Raw genomic sequence first — 23,618 nt, forward strand, 5'->3', positions numbered from 1 at the left:
CTGTATATCCAAATCAGACTTAAGTAACCACATTGTGGGCTTGTTACAATACATAAATCATGACAGATTTAACAAATATCCACTCTGGTAAATCAGATTAATTGTGTGCGCCAATCTGGGCAATGGAACGTCTGCATTCCATTGACTTCTTTACCATATTGATAGGCCTACAGAACAGTCAAAGGCAGAAATAATTTTAACACACAGGTGCAGAATATTTGAGCTAGCCTAAATGTAACCTCATTTCCGACACTACACAGACAGTAGTCTTTTTTCACTGTGTCAGCTTTTGTCAAATACCTTGTTTATATATGCGTGTGTGGATGTGTGTGTATACATTGTACATTGTGTGCGTGTGCCTGTGTGACTTTATATGGTGTGTGTGTGTTAGAGTGTGTATTGTACTCTCTCTTTCTCTCTGGTGAGTGGGTAAGCTGAGCCTAAGAGACGCTGACTGTGGGAAATCTCAGCTGCAGTAGCAGCAGCTCAGACGTCAGAGACACACAGCACCGCTTCCATCCCTCTCTCTCTAGCTCTATCACTGTCCTTTGTTTTCATTACCTCTTTCTATACCCGTCTATCTCTCCCTCGATCTCTTTCAAGTGCACCTTGGGCCGTAAGTAACCTTACACAGGGAAGCACAAGTGTAGCCTGCACTATACACACACCTATAATAAACACACACAATGCCACACACACAAATCAGAGTCTGGTTATCTAGAAAATGTGTTTGTGTGTGTGGTCAGGTTAGGTTAGGTTAGGTGCAGTAGCAATAGCAGTGGCAGGGTGAAGTGATGGCTGTCAGACTGCCCAGTGAATCCTCTGACTCAGCAAAAAAAGAGGAATAGGGGGAGGATAGATAGAGAGGGAGGAGAGTAGAGAGGCGAGAGAGGAAGCTGAGTGTGTAAAAAGAGAGAGGAAAGAGAAGAGAGGCAGGGAAGAGGAAATAATGGACCCATAGATTAAATTGAGGAGACAAATGAAATGATTGTGTCCATACTCAAAGCAAAACCTTTTAACAAAGGGTTTAGCTTCACTATATAAATACGGGAAAGCTAGTGTTAAATGTGGAAATAATAAGTAAACAATATCCAATTAAATGTCATTTAAATGTAAAGGGTGCTGAGATCATTAGCAGTTAATGGAATAACATATAGACCAGTAGTCCAAAAGAAAAGCTAAATGAATTTGCATAATTTCCCTAGACATATCAGCAGAAATGAGGGGAGTAGAACACGTAACAACAACAACAATTACACCATATGTAATCAGCTTCCTCTTAAGCATTTCTCCTCTGTTCCTATACTCCCCCTCTAGTTTTTTCTCAGTCAGCTCTCTCTCACACACACACACACACACACACACACACACACACACACACACACACACACACACACACACACACACACACACACACACACACACACACACACACACACACACACACACACACACACACACACACACACACACACACACACACACACACACACACACTTACCTGAATGAATTGACCCAAAATAGGTCTGGCCCTAAAAAAACTGCTTCCACTAAACCACAGCATCATTGATTACACTATGCCAGACTTGTTTACTATTTGAGCAATAAGGCCTGAGAGTGTGTGCTATATTTGGCCATTTGTAGTTTGGGTCCTGAATGCTAAATGGCTGAAAAAGCATTTCAGACGTGTATATATCAGACAATATACAACAGTTTTGATGCAAAAATACTTGTTTGTTCTATTTATGTTGGTAACCAGTTTATAATAGCAATAAGGCACCTCAGGGGTTTGTCATATTTGTCCTGTATACCATGACTAAGGACTGTTCTTAGCTCGACACAAAGCAGAGCTGCAACAAGCTCTCACAGCAGAATTAGACATTTCTCCATGTTTCTCCAAATGTCTCATTTTCAAGTTTCACCTCCAGCTTAGCATTGTTCTATTTCTCCAAAGGTAAAATTTCAAAGATGTTCCAAATGTCCAACTTCAAAGTGTTTTTGATACCCTGTGTTGCTGCTCCTACTCAGCATCATTCCATTTCTCCAAAGGTATAATTTAGAAGCTGCTCCAAACATCACATTTCGAAGTTAGGGGTTAAGGTTAAACTTTAAAGAGCTTCTCCGGTACTTTTGTATACTTTTTAGCCAGTAGTTAGTAGCACTCATGAGCCAAAAGTGGTCCCTGAAAATTGCGTACTACATCACGTATGCGCAGATGAGTGCACCACGTCATTGCTCCCTCTATTTGCTGTGTCCACTTAGCTGTTGGGCCAGCCCTGCAACTTAATTGGATAACACTGGGCAGGTCTCTTCAAGTTATCACTCAAATGCGAGAGGCTGAAGCTCACTGGCTAGAACTCAATTTGCTAGGAGGCTGGCCCACTTGGGGGGAAATGTAGAGAAAATGGCACGGCACAGCTTCAAACTAGGGATTTCATGGCTAATTGTGATAGAACAGTAATTCTGCTCATAGATTATGCATGTCTGAACTACACATGGACACATCCAGGCCAAAGGGGGAGGTTTAAAAAAAAAATTTTTAGTCGCCAAAATACCGGAGCATGTCTTTAAGTTGAGGCATTCCTTCAAGACAGTGGTGTAAAGTACTTAAGTAAAAATACTTTAAAGTATTATTAAGTCGTTTTTTGGAGTATCTGTACTTTACTATTTATATTTTTGAAAACTTTTACTTTTACTTCACTACATTCCTAAAGAAAATATTGTACTTTTTACTCCATACATTTTCCCTGACAACCAAAAGTACTCAAATTTTGCCTCTGGCCTGGCGGACTCACTCAACACAAATGCATCTTTTGTAAATAATGTCTGAGTGCTGGAGTGTGCCCCTGGTAATACATACATTTTAAAAGCAAGAAAATGGTGCTGTCTGCTTTGCTTAATATAAGGAATTTTAAATTATTTTTACTTTTACTTTTGATTCTTAAGTATATTTTACTTTTACTTTTACTTTTGGCTGACTTTCACTTTTACTTGAGTAACTTTCTATTAAGGTATCTATACTCAAGTATGAAAATTGGATACTTTTCCCACCACTGATTCCAGAATGGTTTGGGTTTGGGATAGGGTTAAAAAAAAGAAGCTGGTTTTGAAGGCATTTCCCAACTTCCTCATGACATGGATGGACGTCCAATTTCGAGGTCACTCTTCAGCTATTTTCCTGGCTATATTCAAGCAATAATGCACGAGGGGGTGTGGTATATATGGCCAATATACCACGGCTAAGGGCTGTTCCCATGCACAACACAACACGGAGTGCCTGGATACAGCTCTTAGCCGTGGTATATTTGCCATATACCACAAACCCCAGAGGTGCCTTAATGCTACTATAAACTGGTTACCAACGTAATTAGGGCAGTAACAAGAAATGTTTTGTTATACCCTTGGTATACGGTCTGATATACCACGGCTTTAAGCCAATCAGCATTCAGGGCTCGAACCACCCAGTGAACAGCTCATAGCCATGGTATATTGGCCAAATACCACACCCCATCTGGCGTTATTGATTAAATACATCACACCCCCTCAGGCACTACAGCTTAATTATAAACCGGGTAGTTTGGGTCCAGGATGCTGATTGGCTGAATGCCGTGGTATATCAGACATTATAAATTGGGTGGGTCGAGCTCTGAATGCTGATTGGCTGACAGCAGTATACCACTTGTAGGATAAAACATTTATTTGTACTGCTCTAATTACGTTGGTAACCAGTTTATAATAGCAATAAGGCACCTCGGATTTGTGATATATGGCCAATATACCCCGACGAAGCACTGTATCCAGGCACTACGCGTTGCGTGGATAAGAACAGCACTTAGCCGTGATATATTGGCCATATACCACACCTTATCTAGCCTTATTGCTTAAATATCACACGTACTCGGAGCCTCTCTCCCTGCCCTCCAGTTAACAGAGTACTGTGATACAGCACAGAGACCAGAAAACAAACCTGCTATTTGACATGCCCTATGCCACATAGCTACATACACTTTTGCAAACAGTAACACACAAAGACGAAAACACAGATACAAGCAGTGCAATACCTGAACACAAAAATAAGTAACACATGCATAGACAGAATTGTATGCATGTCTCATACAGTCAGTCCCCTTCAGTGGCGCTCGGTGTCATTTAAGATGTGGGACAATGATTTTTTTAAATTTTAATGAGCATGACCTTCATTCTATTACAGCATATTGGATGACTGTCATTCATATTCCATTCACTCAGCTCAATGTAACATCGATAGGTTTAGCCTACTACATGATACTCAATACATGACACATTCAATACCGCCTTGCCCACTCTTGCCTGCATCTAGCTGATCTAGCGTGTAAACATTAGTCCAACAGTTGCAAATGAGAGTTTCCATTGGACAAATTCAAGCATGTTCATCCCTTTTTCATTCCGTTTGCTTCCGTTTAAGAAATGTTTTTCAACACAATCGGCGGAATGAATACATCCCTGATAACAAGCAAACATACTTCCCTTTAATAGCAGCCACATACAAACAGCATGATCCCTTTGATCATTGTATAATTCCTCCTCTCACATTTTCTTTTCAGTTGTGGACTTCAGTGCACAACACATCAGCTGTTTGTGACCAGGCAAAAAAAACTTACCATCCCAAACCTTTATATCACAACCACTACACACAGCCTACATCGTTGTCACCATATTAATGTCATAGTCAACATAGCTACTAGAACTAACACGTTAGTAATCCCGCTACACTGTACTGTACAGTCAGCAGCAAACAGTTTAGCAGTTACACCAGCGGGCCCCAGTGGCAATAAATAAAACAAATGTTAGCTTGACTTTGAAGAGTTTCATTGTCGGATAGCCATAGCCAGTTAGCTAACATTGTATCCCCCTCTGTTTTATGTTTAAGTAGGCTAAACTGGCTCGCTAGCTAAGTAAGTGAAAGTGAAATGAAATACAACTAAATATAGCTCTCTCTCTCTCTTGCTTTTTCCTTAATTTTTGTTACGCAGAGGAGGACGGAAACTAGCTGTCCTCCGGCTACACCATGGTGCTACCCTACAGAGTGCTGTTGAGGCTACTGTAAGACCTTCATTACAAAACAGTGTGTTTCACCTAAAAATTATAACTTTAATGTTTCACTCTTTTTATTTGTATGAAATTCACTGATGAGGATGGTCCTCCCCTTCCTCCTCTGAGGAGCCTCCACTGGTCCCCTTGCTTTTTTCAGCTTTTGGCCATGGAAGAACCACTTTCTGCACATACACACAACTACTGTAACACACATGTTTCTTGCATGTCTGAAAGCTAAATAGAACGACGCTAACTGCATGGAGCATACACATAGAACTGTGATGCGTGCTCCATGTCAGTGACCCTGAAGTAGTATGGAAACCCTGTTCATCTGAGGACTGGATGAATGTCATATCACCACTCACAAGATCTGACACATCGGCCTCAGTGCTCTTACTGCTCCCGGAGAAAAAACACATTTGGAGTGAGAGGCACACACACATGGCTCCTCAGAGGAGGAAGGGGAGGACCATCCTCCTCAAGGAATTTCATATAAATAGTAAAACATTTGAAAAGTTATCCTTTTTAGATGAATCTATACTATTTATATTCACATCACCAAATCATTTATTAAAACACACAGTTTTGCAATGAAAGTCTAAAGTAGCCTCAACAGCACTCTGTAGGGTAGTACCATGGTGTCGCCGGAGTACAGCTAGCTTCCGTCCTCTTCTGGGCACATTGACTTCACTACAAAAGCTAGGAGGCTCATGGTTCTCACCCCCTTCCATAGACTTACACAGTAATTATGACAACTTCCGGAGGACGCCCTCCAACCTATCAGAGCTCTTGCAGCATGAACTGACATATTGTCCACCCAATCAAAGGATCAGGGAATGAATCTAGTACTGAAAGCATAAGCTGCAGCTAGATAGCACTGCAGTACATCAAATGTGGTGAGTGAGTAGTTGACTCACAGAGAGAGAAAGACAGTAGTTGAAAGGTTTTGAACAAATTAATTTCTTCAAAAATGTAGAGAGAGAGCGAGAGAGAGATATTTTGTCATTTTCACTTTCACATACTTAGCTAGCAAATGCAGCTAGCTAGTTTAGCCTACTCAAACACCCAGCTCAAACAGAGGGATGCTATGGTAGCTAGCACTGAAGTCCACAAGTGAAGGGAAAAAGTGATAGGAGGAGAATTCTTAGATGCGAGAAGGAATTAACGAGCAAAGTGATCATGCTGTTTGTATCTGGCTGCTATGAAAGTGAACTGTATTTGCATGTGATGGGACCCACGGTATCCAAAAAGGTGTAGTTTTGAATAATCTGTCCATAGAACATTCTTCCAAGAGTCTTGATGATCATCCAGGTGCTTCTTTTGCAAACTTGAGTCAACTTTTTGTAAAACATGGGTCACATTATGCTTGGTGAAAACCAAAACTGAACCTCATACCAACGGTCAAACATGGTGGTGGCAGTGTGATAGTTTGGGAATGCTTTGCTGCCTCAGGGTCTGAACGACTTTCCTTAATAGAAGGAACCATGAATTCTGCTCTGTATCAGAGAATTCTAAAGGTGAATATCAGGCCATCCGTTTGTGAGCTGAAGCTGAAGCGCAACTGGGTCATGCAGAAAAACAATGATCCAAAACACACAATCAAGTCTACGTGAAAATGGCTAAAAAGCAGCAAATTTGAAGTTTTGGAATGGTCTAATCAAAGTCCAGACCTAATCCCAATTGAGATGTTGTGGCAGGACTTGAAACGAGCAGCTCATGCTTGAAAACCCGCAAATGTCACTAATTTACAGCAGTTCTTCATGGAAGAGTCATCCAAAATTCCTCCACAGCGACTTGAGAGACTGATCAACAACTACAAGAAGGGTTTGGTTGGAGTCATTGCAGCTAAAGGTAGCACACCAGTTATTGAGTGCAAGTGCAACAGTTTCGCTTCTGTCCCTCTCCTCGCCCCTACCTGGGCTCGAACCACACATCGACAACAGTCACCCTCGAAGCATCATTACCTATCGCTCCACAAAAGCTGCGGTCCTTGCAGAGCAAGGGAAACAACTACTTCAAGTCTCAGAGCGAGTGACGTCACCGATTGAAACGCTACTAGTGCGCACCCAGCTAACTAGCTAGCCATTTCACACCGGTTACACAAGGGGTCAATTACTTTTTCACATAGGGGCATTGGGTGTTGCATAACTTTGTTTATAAAATTAATAAAATAAGTATGTAATTGTTGTGTTACTTGTTCACTCAGGTTCCCTTTATCTAATATTAGGTTTTGATTGAAGACCTGATAACATTTATTATCAAAAATAATTCAAAAGTAGAGAAAATTAGAATGAAGGAAAATACTTTTCATGGCACTGTATTCATTCCGCTGATTCTGTTGAAAAATGTTTCTCAAACAAAAACAAATGCAACAAAACAGGGATAAACACACCTGAATTTCTCCAATAGAAACTCTAGTTTGCAACTGTTGGACTAAGGATTACACTCTAGGTCAGCTAGATGCAGGCAAGAGTGTGCAAGGCAGTATTGACAGTGTCACTGTCTGCCACCTTGATTACTCACATTTTTCTCTAAACCTGTGCACCTACATTGTAAACTTTCATTCATAGGCTAGGTTGTAGCAACCTCATGATGGGTACAGGGAAAATTCTAGTATCATGTCGTAACCTAAACCTATCGATGTTACATTGAACTGGGTGAATGGAATATGAATGACAGTCATCGAATATGCTGTAATAGAAAAAGGTCATGCTCATAAAAAAGTATTGCCCCCCTCATCTTAAACAGCACTGACCCCCACTGTGTCACTCACACACACACACACCCACACACACACACACAGGTGGGTGGGCATGCGCGCTTGAGCGCACGCACGCACGCACACACACACACACACACACACACCTGAATGAATCCTTTGCATAAAAAGTTTCGTTTTAAAACTGCATTAAAAGTGCAGTGACTGCAGTCAACTGTGGTATTTTGGATGCAGTAATTGCAGAATACTGCAGATCAACTGCAGTAATACTGCACTGTAACTGCAGTTCACTGCATCATTACTGCAGTAATTAGTTTGTAATGTGTAGTGTTTAAACAGTGTGTTTAGAGCAGTCAGGCCTAATTTTGGTCCATCCCTTACAAAACATGATTGCAGCATACTGCAGTTATAATGCACCAAAATTAGGCCTGACTGCTCTAAACGCACTGTTTGAACACTCCACATGACAATCAAACATGCTCACTGCGGTTAGAGAGAGATGTCTGCTCTCCTACCTTTTATACCAGCGACGTCTCTGAACCTCCCCTTTGCGGTGCGAGCATTGCCAGCCCAGGGTAGTAAAACGCGCGCGAAGTCCATGAGCCATCCATCCATCACATGGTGCCGCGCAGGGCTTTCCCCGGACATTACAACCCACTGGGCACAGACTAAGTTCAACATCTAGTTTTGATTTACATTTCGTTGAGTTGTCAACTAACGTGAATTCAAGAAAAACATGCACCATGTCATTGGATTTAGGTTAAAAGTTGGGTGAAAAAAATACGAAATTCCTTTATTTGAAGTCCAATCAATTTTCAACGTTGATTCAACTTCATCACATAGAATGTTTTTGTTGAAATGACATGGAAACAGTTTTTGCCCAGTGGGAAGCTCGTGGCCAGGGGAGAAAGGGCTGCACACAGAGTAGTTGACTAGCCTAAACGGATGCATAGAAAGACAATTTGGTCCAGTGGCGTTACCGGATACCGAGCAGAGGGACGTGGAGAAGCTCGTGCCCATCGTCTGTCGAACGGCGGTTAAATTAGACTAATGTGCGTCCTTACAGAAATTGCGGTTGATGTGTGATATAGACTACACTGTTTCGTTTGACATGAGGAAAGTAGGCAAGTTCACGTGTAGCTTATCTCGGTTAAAATACAGCACAACGTGAACGTCAGGATAATGATGAAAGGGTCATAATAATAATACCATAATTGTACATTTTAAATAAGACAAATGTGAGTATTGTGGTTTCGGTTCTGTATTTTATACTTTTTGCAACAGATTGCTTCTCATTTCGTTGGAGCTCAGTAGCCTTATTTAGATGGCCAATCGTTGCAGAACCTGACAAGTAGTTTATATATAGCCTAATCCACAAACATAGGCTATCTAAACTATTAGAATTACGTTCATTTGTTTAACTCTGAGCTAGCCTATAGGCTAAGTAGAAAATTGTCATTACATTTTGCCTGATTCCTTTTTCATTTAGGCCTATATATATATATATATATATTTGTTTTTATATATTACGCTTATGGACGATTCTTGAATTGCTCGGTTATAGCTAAAACATCCGCTGGTGTTTCACTGGATATTCTCAAAATTAGTAAATCTATAATTTAATTGAAACATGTGAGATATTCGTTCTCTAAAGGGAATCCAGGTCTTTACTATTGCAAACAGGCGAGCGCTTCAGGCGAGAGGTGTTTCATTTGCACAATTATTTTCGAAATAATTTATAGGCCTATAAAAAAAACTGCTATTTATTTTCTTATAAGGCTACTGTAGATGTTTTAACCTTTTGTGTGTATTGAGTAAACATTATATTTACGGCGGAGCCTAACTGTTCAATGCTTGAAGGCACATTTAAACGAAAGACATCGGGAATGATGAACAGATTTTGAACATAATTTTTTATTAAACATTTCGAAAACAAGATTCTCAACAACATTCCATTTTGAAACATGTCTTTGTTTTGACTTATTCACACTTTGGACATTTAAATGTTTCCCGAATAAATATATAGAAATCATATATAGCCTACAGATATAGCGTTCACATACTAGTCGGAACTAGAAAATCGGAAGTCGGATATTTCCGAGTTTCCTAGTTCCGACTATCACGTGAACGCGGCATCGACAGCACCGTGCAGAATATACTTCACCATCTTGCCACGATTCTGATGTTTAGGCCCGTTTCACGTTGGAATTCTAAAAATTCTAAATAATTTTAGCACCAAAAACACAGGTTAAATCTCAGAGGCCAATGACACATCTCTCCGCTTTATTGTCTGATTGAGTGATGAATGAATTGATTGATAATCGATCAATAATAACTTTTCACTAAAATAGGACAAATTTTTGTAAAATGTTTAAGATCAGAAAAAGTACCAAAATAAGTTATTTCGTTAAGTGAAGACGAATTGCATTTGCACCACAATGAAGTTCACTTAAAATCTATGCAATTATCCAAGATAATTCATTATCTTCTTCTGTACAGCATGTTGGGAGGTAGAAAACAACACCTCTATTCCAGTTAATTATGATTCGACTTGCAAACACCTCTCATAATTATCCTTGTCGTGTCAACCTGGCTGTATTCCTACACAGGTCGCCATCAGCCTAGCACTAACAACTGGCATTGACAAGGTGGTTCAGAACTTCTGCACAATATTGCACATCATATATCTAGGCAGCAGGTAACACACAATCCAGGGATTTCTTGATGAGAGTAAGGATTTTTTAGTTAGTCTAAGTCGGCACCATACCCTCAGATCAAAATATTCTAATTTGTATGCCAAAAAACAAGCACCCTCTGTAGCCATCTCTCTACACATCAGATCAGACAGAAGATATATTGAGCTATAAGACACCGTACTGCGGACTTAATGAATTAGTATTCACAAGCCACCAGATCACCTCTATTATTATTATTATTATACACTTTAAAAAAATCCATGAATTAAGAGTTTAGTTAAGTTGGTGCATAGAGTTTTAGCAGCGAATGCATCCTTATATTTGTAGCTATTATGTAAATCACCTCCCATCGAATTTCTATATCCACCTTATTACCATAACTATCAATACGCCATTAAAAAAAAATGTTACCCCAAAATGTTTCTTATCTTAGTGCAGTTAGGCTTCTCGTTTACATCATATGGGCCACATGTCCAGTAGAAGTAAAAGGATATCGTAGACTATTTGCATGCTGTAACATTGTATTAAGACGTTCTGGGTCATCATCAAGCAACAAAAGCTTTGAAAAGTAAGGTAACCAAATAACACAAAAACTGTTCTCTACACATATGTACACTTGGGAATAAATAAAGTCTAATATCTGGCTCAGTTGATCATTTCTTTTTGTTTTGTTTTTGTTTTGTTTTAAAACAATAGAAAAATCGATTGAAAATATCGGTTAAGACGCGTCCTTGGCCTTAATCTAGGAAGAGAGGGAGGAGAGAGGAGGAGAGGGAAGTACCAAGACAGGAGGAAAGAACCATGGGCCATGCTTTCGTGTTAGATGACTGGAGGTTTGGGGTACCGTACCATACATGTCCTGCATGCAGGGTTGCTAAAAGGGATGGAACTAGACTTGCAATATTCAAATGTTCCCTTTCCGTTAACGGGGATGGAAGGCCATATCAGGGAGTCCCCTCCATCATCACAGTCCGGTACATCAACGGGGCTTGCAGGAGCTGCAAAGGTGTATTGCTTTTTCCGTGGTTCGATCTCTTTGATTTCAATTCAGTCCCAATGATAAAATAAATACCGGGTTCTCTTCCTTGAGTCCCACCAGCTTCAAGATGCTCAAGGCTCTCTTTTAAGACGCCATATAAAGAATCAAAACAAACAGGTACGGATTTAATGTCTGAGAAAAACATAAGGATTTCAGTTTTGTTTTTCTGTCCAGTAGGTCAACTTTGCCAAGTTTGATTCACATGTGTCAGTAAGACTCCAAATGTTAATCAGGGTTTCTCTGAGATCTATTGCATCATAAAATATTAATCAGTCTATTGATTTGACAGTTTGTGATCCCATGTCTAGATAAAGAGGTCTTAGTGTATTGAAGTTCATTCAAAGAGCATCTTTAAGACTTATCGAACAATTATATCTGCGCACATAGAATAGGCTACTTAGCCTATGTGCGCACCTACCTTGCTTGTTTCTTTAAATATGAAGCATTATGCTATGTTGTACTTTTAAAATGTACACTGAGTGTTTTTCCTAAAGGAATAACTGTAAACAAAAAAATGCAAACAGAAAAATAAAAATAATATATTAAAAAAAAGAAAAGAAAAAAAACGTTTTAAGAAGGGGGCAAAAGTCATGTCACGAATCAGTCTCTTACATGAAGAATTCCGTGGAGGTCAGTTTCCCGTGGTTTCCGTTGGAGGGGTCTCTGTTGTTGTTACCGGGCCCGCAACCGTTGTAGCTTCGTCTCGCCAGCTTGTCGTACTTCTCCTTGTAGAGGTCCCGCTCTTTGGCCAAGCGCGCAACGTCCTGCTTCAGCTGTTCCACCTGGCTCAGGAGCGTGCACTTCTCGCTCTCCAGCATGTGCCTCTGCTGCACGCGCTTGTAGCGGCAGGACTGCGCGTAACCTCGGTTCTTAAGCGTGCGTCTCTTCTGCTTTAGGCGGATCACCTCCTCTTTGCTGAACCCCCTCAGTTGCCGGTTGAGCTCGCGCACTGTCATGCTGACCAGCTGCTCGTCCGAGAAGCGGTCCTCGAGGCGGTGTCCGTGGTGGTGGTGGTGATGGTGGGCCTGGTGATGGTGACCGGCCGAGGTCGCGGATAGATCCTCCCCTACATACTGCTGGCCGCGGAAGCCCTCGTAGCCCTGGTGGTGGTGATGGTGGTGATGGGCGTTGCCGATGAGGGCCTCCACCGCATCCTCGGGGGTCAGGTTGAGGGCTTCGGGGTTGATGTGGTGCTGGTAGCTGGGGATCCAGTACAGGTCCTCCAACTGAGGCTTACCGCCAACGCTCTGGGTGTTGCTGCTGCCGCTGTTGTTGCTGTTGACGCCGTTGGCCAGGTTTTGGCTCGACTGGCCACCAGGGCTGGGGGCGCAGAAGCTGGGCGAGGAAGGCACGGAGGAGCAGGGCGTGCTAATCGGGGTGGAGGAGAGGGATCCCGGGGGGAGGCGGTGGCAGTAACGGTCAGCTTCTGGAGGCTCCTTCTTTACTTCGAACTTCATTAGGTCGAAGTCGTTGACGTACTCGATGGCCAGTGGGCTATTGGGCAGCTCTGCGCTCATGGCGAGGTCGGTGGCCATGTCAGTCCATGCGACGACTCCCGCCCTCACAGCCAAACCAACACCGGGCAGGACACTGGGCAGCCCTCGCGGATGTAGATTGCTTCTTCGATTCGAAGAGGACGTCTGTGTGCCCGGTGTGTGGAGTTGTAAGGTTGTATAGATGAGGGGGTACTTCGTATTAAGCTGCTAGTCCTTAAAACAACAACTATGTATAGCGGCGCCGGTGTTAATATATGTATGCACGCAAATGAACTTGTACACCTGCCAGTTCTCCTCTGCCGATTTTCTTGTTGACAATTTATCCCAGGTCAAATTCACTTTTTAATACCACGGCCCAGGGCCGGCTGAAACTAGAGCCCCCTGGTGAAATTTGGAGACACCAACCGGTCCTGTCCTCCCTCCACCTCTGTACCGGCTCGCGCCTTCTGATTTACTGTCCTTCAGTCAGTGGTTGTGAAGGAAAGCAGCACAGGGGAAATTTTTATTTTCTCCTCTCCTGTTCTGGAGTTTTGCTCTCTTGTTGTCTGTTTAAAAAAAAAATGATATTTTCCTGTATCCTTCTTCTTCGTCTCGACTGACGCAAGGACAGCGAGTCCAGGCTTTCTGCAGGAGGAGAGCAGGAAGGCTCGCGATGCTCGCGACTGAAGTTACTGCAGCATGCAGCATGTGTTACATATGACCAGAATAAAACTTTCCACACAAGACACGAGCATAACTGCTCGGAAAAAAGTCACTGTGCACTAGACACACGCGCGTAAACATGTAAAAAAAAATAAAAAAATAATAATGTTTTTTAAACTCCCACTTTCTGCATCTGCTGGAGTCCACAATGGAATGGTTCGGAGAAAAACAGTTCTCAAGAGTTCTTACAAGCAGAAAATAGGTATGTATATTAAAAATAGATATTCCTTAAGCGGTGGTGGGACACAGGACTAAGTGGTGCCGTTTCTGAATGGTCAGTCCAGATTTATCAGTTTGCTGTGTACTCACGAATGCGCCGGTCCCCACGGTTTCCCCCTTCACTCTGGGAACGTTGCGTCCTGTGTGTGAGAGTGTGTGTATATGTGTGTGTGAGCTGATGAATTCCTTGCACAGTTGGTTCTCTCTATCTGGCAGATGGCCGTTACTTTCGGCTCTGCAGTGCAGCGCAACATCGCAGTGTCACTGAGACGCTGGGAAAGGCAATTTGCACTTTTAAAGACACCACGCGCCCGAACCTCCCACCTCGTATGTGACGGACCAATGGGAGAAGATGACAGCGGTAGATTTGCATTATCCTATAGCAACATCTCGCGCTGGGACCAGCCGGCAGCTGTCGGAACGCAGAACTCATGTTTGCGGAACAGGTGCATCTCCCCCCTCTAGCGACGAGATCGTGCTACTGCACGGAGAGGAGAGCGGCAGGCACATGTAAGGTACGCGGGAGACGCCCCGCTAGGCGCCCCGCTAGGCTGGCTTACCTCCACATGATTGATAGCAAACAACGGGAAAAAATGAACAGTGGTGACAATAGATCTATTCCAGTTTATAACAGAAACGTTAGAATTATCAATATTATATGACAAAACAGACTAAACAAGGGAGGAATAAGAGAGGCTGGTTTACTTTGAGGTGCTTGGCCACTCCGTAAAGCCACTATGGGACACTGGTAGCAGAGGAGTCCCGTTAACGCTCTCATAAAAAAAAATCATACAACAACAAGTTGTCTCAGGTTTCACTTCAAAACTGAATGAAACACCTAACGAAAAGCGTATAGAAAACAAGCATGAGATAATATTGGGATGAAGTGAGATGGTAAAAGTTGGAGAGGTGTTATTATACGCTTCTTATTTGATGTATATTATGCCACATACAAGGACACATGTCCTATGCAGCTGTGGTCTGAGGGACAAGAAAGAACCTGGCATCCCCGGGCCAGGCCTCCCCAATCACGAGTCCACCCTATGTGGTGATGGATTTAGTGCCACGCGCCCATAAAATCAAGCCGCATTTTCCGTCGGGCTGAGGGTCCGGGCGATGGGTGTGAGGGGGTTAATTACAATTAGGCTATTCCACGTGATGGCCCTTGGGCAGGGTTTTAAGTCGCAATTAACTACAAATTGCATGCCGACCCATCTCCGCGGATCGACAAATAATTAAACTTCGCGTGCATCGTGCGCGGAACGCGCAATGTACGCCCCCCATCATGGAGACATACGTCTTCATCTGGAGAGGCACCCGGGTTAAAGAAAATCAAAGCAGAGGGTTGAGCAGAACGTCGATACCAGTGATATGCGTCTCAAGGGAGGGTAGGATGAATACTGAGATTCTGCTCACTTGTGTCTTTTCTCTGCAAATTGGGTTAGGCGGTCAGTCGAGGGACAATTAAAGCATAATGGAAGAATAGTTCTTTATCAAATTACACTGAACAAAAATAGAAACGCAACATGTAAAGTGTTGGTCCCATGTTTCATGAGCTGAAATAAAAGACCCCAGAAGTGTTTCATATGCACAAAAAGCTAATTTCTCTTAAATTGTGTGCACACATTTATTTACATCCCTGTTAGTGAGCGTTTCTCCTTTCCAAAATAATCCATCCACCTGACAGGTGTGGCAAATCAAGAAGCTGATTACACAGGTGCAACTTGTGCTTGGGACAATTAAAGGCCACTCTAAAATGTGCAATTTTGTCACACAACACAATGCCTGATGTCACAAGTTGAGGGAGTGTGCAATTGGCATGCTGACTGCAGGAATGTCCACTAGAGCTGTTACCAGAGAATTTAATGTTAGTTTCTCTACCATAAGCCACCTCCAATGTAATTTTAGAGAATTTAGCAGTATGTCCAACCGGCCTTACAACCGCAGACCACGTGTATGGTGTCGTGTGGGTGAGTGGTTTGCTAATGTAAACGTTGTGAACAGAGTGTCCAATGGTGGCGGTGGGGTTATGGTATGGGCAGGCATAAGCTACGGACAAAGAACACAATTGCATTTTATCGATGGCAATTTGAATGCAGAGAAACCGTGACGAGATCCTGAGGCCCATTGTCGTGCTGTTCATCCGACACCCTAACCTCTTGTTTCAGCATGATAATTGTGGCAAATGGTGGCCACACCAGATACTGTTTTCCGATCCATGCCCCTACCTTTAAAAAAAAAGGTATTTGTGACCAACAGATGCAAATCTGTATTCCCAGTCATGTGAAATCCATAGATTAGGGCCTACGGAATGTATTTAAATTGACTGATTTCCATATAGTAAAATGTTTGAAATTGTTGCATTTATATTTTTGTTTAGTATAAATTAAAGGCATATATTTTTCATAGCCCTTTAGGCCCTGCGGAGAGACTGGTGTGTTCTAGTGATAAGATGAAAAACGGCAGTAGCCTAAGTTAATAATGGTTAAGGGGCAATGCGTAATGGTAGTGCATTGTCAAATTAGCCTACATGGCCCCTAGGCCCCCCAGACTCGTGTGGTCTAGTGATATTGAGATTAAAAAAAGATGGAGGGCAAGCAGTAAGTTAACTTAGTCAGGTATAATATGAGATGAATAGGGCAGAAGAGTAGCCTATAGCCACCATCAAACCTGCACCTGACTGCGCTGAGCTCAACTTCCTGTCCAACACTACAGCTGTGAAATACACTGTGTGCGTCCTGACACTGCGCTGAGCTCAACTTCCTGTCCAACACTACAGCTGTGAAATACACTGTGTGCGTCCTGACACTGCGCTGAGCTCAACTTCCTGTCCAACACTACAGATGTGAAATACACTATTTTCCTCCCAAATGGCATCTTATTCCGAATGTAGTGCACGACTTTGACCATGGCCAATAGGGCTCTGGTCAAAAGTAGTGCACTATATAGGGAATAGGGTGCCAGTTGGGACGCATCCTCTCTCCCTGGCTCAAATCTGCTGGCTAGGATGAAAAGAAAAGTAGGACTGTAAGATGAAATGGGACAGAAATATCAAGGTATTTGAAGTTTAAGGTGCACTAAGTCATCATAACGGGGGTTGGGGTTTTATCAAATAAGCAGGAGCCGGACCCCAAACGCCAAGCTAAGCAGTCCGCATTGAAGGGCCACATTTAAGAAGATCTGCCATTAGGTCCATTCATTGTGAGAGGGAAGTGTGTGTGGCCGAGGCCTTGAGACATACATTTAGAAGAAGTCAGGGATTTCATTGTGCCTTTGCATATCGGGTGTTCGCTGCTGGTGCAGTTCTTACCGATTTAAGCAAAAATGGACATCAGCACGCGGGAGATCCACATAGCGAGTGGGAGATTATTTGAGCAGGGTGGGCGCAAGCTTTGGGCGAAGTTAACCCTCTTCTATCCAAAGTCTTCTCCTTGGTCTGTGTGTGTGTGTGTGTGTGTGTTTGTGTGTGTGTGTGTGTGTGGGGGGGGGGGGGTTAAGGTTATCAGTGAAAGAGTTTTTGTGGCCATCTTAAAGTCTTAAATGCTAGTCTTAAATGCTGGTCTTAAGGAATCAGTTTTAATTTCTAGAGGGACACGCAGTCACATGCACACACATACACACTTTATGAAGCCAATAGAAGGGCAACAGAAAGAGGCAACATGTTAAATGGAGATTTGACAGAAAACCCTACATACTTGCCTACTACTACATGTTGTAAGGCGTTTGCCAAAGCTTACGTTGAGTCAGTGAAAAAGTAAGTTTCTTTATCCAATACTTGCACATCTTGAATCTATGAGACATGAAGATAATGTAGGGAGAGAGGTAATGACAGAAGGAAAGAAAATAGTTGGACGAGTGAGAGCTAATGAATCATTTCTCACAAAGAAACTGTGATCTTTATTAATGGAATAGCCACTGTTTATAATAAGTTTGCATTTTTTATGCTACTGCTATCTACTGGGGAAAGGAACACACACATAACACACCCCCCCAACCCACACACACACCTCTCTCTCTCCTCTCCTCTCCCTTTTCTTGTGCGCTTTCACAAAACATTCAAATATTGATCTTAATTAGGCTTTGCCGAGCTCAGCAGCCTGTGTTGAGGGTTTGAGACAAGCAGCAGCAGACACCTGTCTAAGGCACTTACATCTTCAGCAAGAGGGAGAGGGAGTAGGGAAACAGGAAGGGAGGATGGAAGAGTGATAGCTCCCGTCTCCTACAGTGGCGTAGCTCAAAATGGCCCGCAATGTTCGAGCAAGCCCCCCTCTCCAAACTTTTTTTGTTGCCATGGGACACAAAAAAAAGTGTAGTTTAATAGCTAATCTCATGCTATTTTTAAGCAATAAGGCACGAGGAGGTGTGGTATATGGCCAATATACCATGGCTGTTCTTGCACGATGCAATGCGGAGTGCCTGGATACTGCCCCTAGCCTTGTTATATTGGCCATATACCCCCCCCCCCCCCAGGTGCCTTATTGATAATATAAACTGGTTACCAACGTAATTAGAACAGTAACATTTTATCAAATATGTTCCGTAATACCCATGGTCTGATACACCATGGCTCCCAGCCAAATCAGCATTCAGGGCTCGAACCACACAGTTTATTACACATTTTGCCATGAGGCTGAGAGAAAATGTTGCTGTTTTAGAGCTCAAGAATTCTTGAAAGACGGGACAATCTAAACTTTTTTCCCACAGATATTTGTCTTCATCTATATGCTTGATAGACCAAAGTATCAGCTATCATACAAAACCCCCCAAAAATGTCTTCATAAAATGCAACTTGTTGGATTTATGTAAACTCCGTCAGTCACCATAAAAGGCATTTCATTTTTACAATTATTGTCCAACAAGTGTTTAAAAACCTTGATTGTTTAATTCTAACTTTAGATTAAAAAAAATATGTAACAGAAATCTCCAAAAATCTTTTTGTTTCGTTTTATAGCACTATTAAATGCTCCAGGGCTAATTCCATTAGCATTTTGGTATGTTTTTCTAGATTTAGAACATAAAACAACATTTATAAAGCAAACATTATCCATTAGATCTTGCACAGCAAATCCTTAAATTGTTGAGCAATATGTATGAAATATGAACATGTATGCGCACACTACTGTAAGTCGCTCTAGATAAGAGCGCCTGGAATTGACCAAAACGTAAATGTAAAAATACGTTGCAGTGATTCAAATATTGACAAGCCTCTGATGGAGTTGACATCAGATACTCAAACCGAACATATTTTTTTTTCTAAAAATGAGTTAAATACAAACATTTGTAAAATATGGAAAATTATTAATTTGAAAAATCCCATTTCAGCACTCTGATGGAGTTGATGTTTTTACGGAGAAGATTTTTTTAAATATATGTTTTTTAAAAATATTTATACTGTTGAATAATAGTGAAGACATCAAAGTAGCCACCCTTTGCCTTGATGACAGCTTTGCACACTCTTGGCATTCTCTCAACCAGCTTAATGAGGAATGCTTTTCCAACAGTCTTGAATGAGTTTCCGCATATGCTGAGCACTTGTTGGCTGCTTTTCCTTCACTCTGTGGTCCAACTCATCCCAAACCATATCAATTGGGTTGAGGTCATGTAATTGTGGAGGCCAGGTCATCAGATGCAGCACTCCATCACTCTCCTTCTTGGTCAAATAGCCCTTACACAGCCTGGAGGTGTGTTTGGTCATTGTCCTGTTGAAAAACAAATGATAGTCACACTAAGCCCAAACCAGATGGGATGGTGTATCACTTGAGAATGCTGTGGTAGCCATGCTGGGTAAGTGTGTTTTGAATTCTAAATAAACCACTGACAGTGTCAGCTGCAAAGCACCCCCACACCATCACACCTCCTTTTCTATGCTTCACGGTGGGAACCACACATGCGGAGATCATCCGTTCACCTACTCTGCGTCTCACAGACACGGCGGTTGGAACCAAAAATCTCAAATTTGGACTCATCAGACCAAGGGACAGATTTCCACCGGTCTAATGTCCATTGCTCGTGTTTCTTGACCCAAGCAAGTCTCTTCTTATTGGTGTCCTTTAGTAGTGGTTTCTTAGCAGCAATTCGACCATGAAGTCTCCTCTGAACAGTTGATTTTGAGATGTGTTTGTTACTTGAACTCTGTGAAAAATGTATTTGGGATGTAATTTCTGAGGCTGGTAACTCTAATGAACTTATCCTCTACAGCAGAGGTAACTCTGGGTCTTCCTTTCCTGTGGCGGTCTTCATGAGAGCCAATTTCTTCATAGAGCTTGATGGTTTTTGCGACTGCACTTAAAGAAACTTAAAGTTCTTGACATTTTCCGCATTGACTATCTTAAAATAATTATGGACTGGCGTTTCTCTTTGGTTATTTGAGCTGTTCTTGCCATAATATGGACTTGGTCTTTTACCAAATAGGGCTATCTTCTGTATACCACCCCCCTAACTGATTGGCTTAAACCCATTAAGGAAAAACATAATCCACAAATGAACTTTTAACAAGGCACACCTGTTAATTGAAGTACATTCCAGGTGACTACCTCATGAAGCTGGTTGAGACAATGCCAAGAGTGTGCAAAGCTGTCATCAAGGCAAAGGGTGGCTACTTTGAAGAATCTTAAATATAAAATATATTTTGATTTGTTTAACATTGGTTACTACATTATTCCATGTGTGTTATTTCAAAGTTTTGATATTTTTACTATTATTCTACAATGTAGAAAAAGTAAAAATAATGAAAAACCCTGGAATGAGTAGGTGTGTCAAAACTTTTGACTGGTACTGTATATATTTTCTTCTTCTTCATTGTAGTGGTATACACAGTCGCATTTTTTTTCTCTCTCAGTTTCTTTATAACTAAAACCGAATTAAATGTAACATATTTGAACCAAAATTAATATTCCATCTTAATCTATCAGGCATATGGAGTTGACAGTTTGTGGTTGTGACCATGGTGATTCCAATATTGTTTAAAAAAAAAAACTTTACAGACCACAAGTGGTCTTTTTGCACAACATGTAATGAGGACATGAATAAGGGGTCCTTAATGTATAGTTGACCTTGCTCATTCCTGGTTGATTTAGGATTTTAGACCAAAACTCAGGACACATCTTTCAGAAATCAAATCTTTTAGAAATCAAACCCTGGTGGGGTTCGCGGTGTGTGCTCCTTTTCTTTTAAAAATATTTTATTTGTCATAAAAAATAAATAATCCACACCAGATACAAACATACACATACAAACGTCAATTTACAGATGCACACAAACAACGACTACATCTCATCTGCACAGACCCTCATGCTCCCATCCCTAGGACCTGCATTATTGATTGCCACATGGCCTTAAATTGTACCAATGCTACTGTAGAATTTTAGCAACTAGGAAATGGCGGAGTGATTTCTGCATATTGCATCTTTAAGACATGACTACATTGTAGTGTAGAATTTGTGAATTTTGTCTCGTGTTACAATCATGTCGAGCTCTCTCTCTCCACTGTCAATAGGTCACATAGAGAATCAGGTGGATTAGTCACATGCACACATGGGCACATTGATGGTTACAGTGGGCAGAACTGGTGTGCACTTTCTGCATCTAGATATATTGGGGGAAAAAGACAGTGAAAGAAAGGGTAGTCGTTGTTTCCTAATCATCCAATCCTGTCCTCATTCCAGCTTGGTCGCTCAAGATCCACTGTGAAATTCGACGTCTGTCCAGGTAAGCAGGACGTCGGGAGATTACTACAAAACCGGCCACTAGGGGAAAGGTTGAGGGTCGCGAGCTCAATCCCAGTTCTAGGCACTGTTTTTTTTGTTTTAACTCTATCACAAACCTCAACCCTTACCTTAAAGTAACTGCCCACAGAAAAACTTACTTTGAAGAGTTCATATTCTGTTAACTCATAACCAAATTATGTTGTTGACGAGTCCTATACTCGTATTTGTGACCAAAGCATATATTGGAGAAAAAACACTTTAAAAAAATCCACCTCAAACTTCTATCTCCAACAGACCATTTAAAAAATGCTTGCAATTTCCTCATAGAACATGATGTCATCTCCCTGAGGAGGATGAGCTGGCCAATCAGCGGTCTAGAGGAGAATGAGCTAGCCAATCAGCGGTCTACTTGCGTGCATATTTTTTATGACCGGTATACGTCCACACCATTCTGTTGTTGGGGAAACCCACACCATTCCAACTCAGAAAAGCAGTTTTTTAGCATACTTAATATAAACAAATTGGAAGGAAAAACATTTATATTGTAAGGATATTTAATAGAAATCTGGAAACACTGGGCAGTTACTTTAACCGTTCAGAGTTAATGACTAAACTTAATCTTAGAGTTGTTTTGCTTTAACCCTATCCCAAACTTTAACCCTTGACTTAATCATTCGGAATGAATGCCTCATCTTAACCTTTGAAATTTGACGTTTATGGACAAACGGATTCTGCAGTGAGAGCTTGTTGCGCATTCATCCTGTAAGATACATAGTAAATATTGTTGTATAGTGTTTTTTGGGGAAGTCACTTCTTGCATTGGGGGGGACAGTTATACATAAGGTGATGGGTCAGATCAGAGGTTACATTTCAATTATTAAGTCAACCTCAATATTACTTGGATTTAAAGGGAATAGCGCTGAGACTGGTGCAAAAAAAATATGGTGGAAGGAAACTCGTGTTTCGCCCACGTTCACACCACTGATGCATAGTGGTTTACGCCAATCAAATGCCTTTTAACTTGTAAGAATAATCAAGTTAGCTACCTAGACGTTTTTCCCCGGTTTAGCTAGTGATAGTGATGCACAAGCTAGACCTAGCTAGACCTATTGGAAACATTGCCATCCCCTAACATCATTTGCCCACTAGATTCAGGAGCTTGAATACCCCCCCACCCCCAAAAGCTTGAAAACCCCATTGAAAACCTCCATTAGATTTTTACCCAAAGTTTAGGAAGAAAACTGAACATAATTCATGATGGTTTTTATTGAATTTTAGTTCGTTTTGGAGTCAAAGATAATAGTTTCAGTAGTTTTAGTTTTGTAAATAATTTTATTTCAGTTTATTAAATCGTTTTTTCATATTCGTTTCAGTTTTAGTTTAGCTACCACAATAACCTCGGTCTACATTGTGTGTGTGAGCTCCTTAGCGTGAATTAATGCTCTGTGTTGCCGTGGTAAGCTCCACGGTGTGAACATGCTCCCCAGGGCGACGCAACAGTCATTTGTCACTGTGACGACGCCTCGGTTAAATAGCGTATTAATGGCCTAAATATCAGGAGCTGTACACATATATACACACACACACTAGAGACACACACACAAACACACAAAGGGCGTAGTAATAGTTTTATTATCAGGGGCTGCTCTGGGCTCGGTAGGCAGGTAATGGATGGATTACACATCCCAACATCCTCTCTGTGCCACTCTCCATCTCCCTACACACTAATTATATGACACAAAGAGATGGCGTGAGAGAGACCGAGCACAATCTAGGAGAAGAGACCGATCCCGGAGAGGGATGGAAGATGAGAGAATGTAGGAGGGAGAGAGGTTGGTGGGTAATAGTTATTTTATCAGAAGGATGCCCTTTTTTCAGAATACATGGGCCTTAAAGCAGACAGAGGCTAGCCCCCCCCCCCCCCCACACACACACCCCAAGAGCAAAACAAAGTCAAACAAAGGCATG

At 41.8% G+C, this 23,618-nt stretch overlaps 1 protein-coding gene across 1 annotated transcript; it reads right to left on the reverse strand.

Annotated features, from left to right (window-relative positions):
- Positions 1-9,693: 9,693 nt before the first annotated feature.
- LOC139578686 (transcription factor MafAa-like) lies at positions 9,694-14,197 on the reverse strand. Its single transcript, XM_071406618.1, has one exon. It carries the CDS (start codon positions 13,060-13,062, stop codon positions 12,136-12,138), a length of 927 nt encoding a protein of 308 aa, XP_071262719.1. The 5' UTR covers positions 13,063-14,197; the 3' UTR covers positions 9,694-12,135.
- Between the last annotated feature and the right edge of the window lie 9,421 nt (positions 14,198-23,618).

The sequence above is a fragment of the Salvelinus alpinus genome, chromosome 6 (assembly GCF_045679555.1).
Source record: "Salvelinus alpinus chromosome 6, SLU_Salpinus.1, whole genome shotgun sequence".
In the NCBI taxonomy this organism is placed as follows: domain Eukaryota; kingdom Metazoa; phylum Chordata; class Actinopteri; order Salmoniformes; family Salmonidae; genus Salvelinus; species Salvelinus alpinus.

Coding starts and splice junctions, on each gene's coding strand:
- LOC139578686 (XM_071406618.1), bottom strand. CDS start 13,062: ATGGCCACCGACCTCGCCATGAGCGCAGAGCTGCCCAATAGCCCACTG.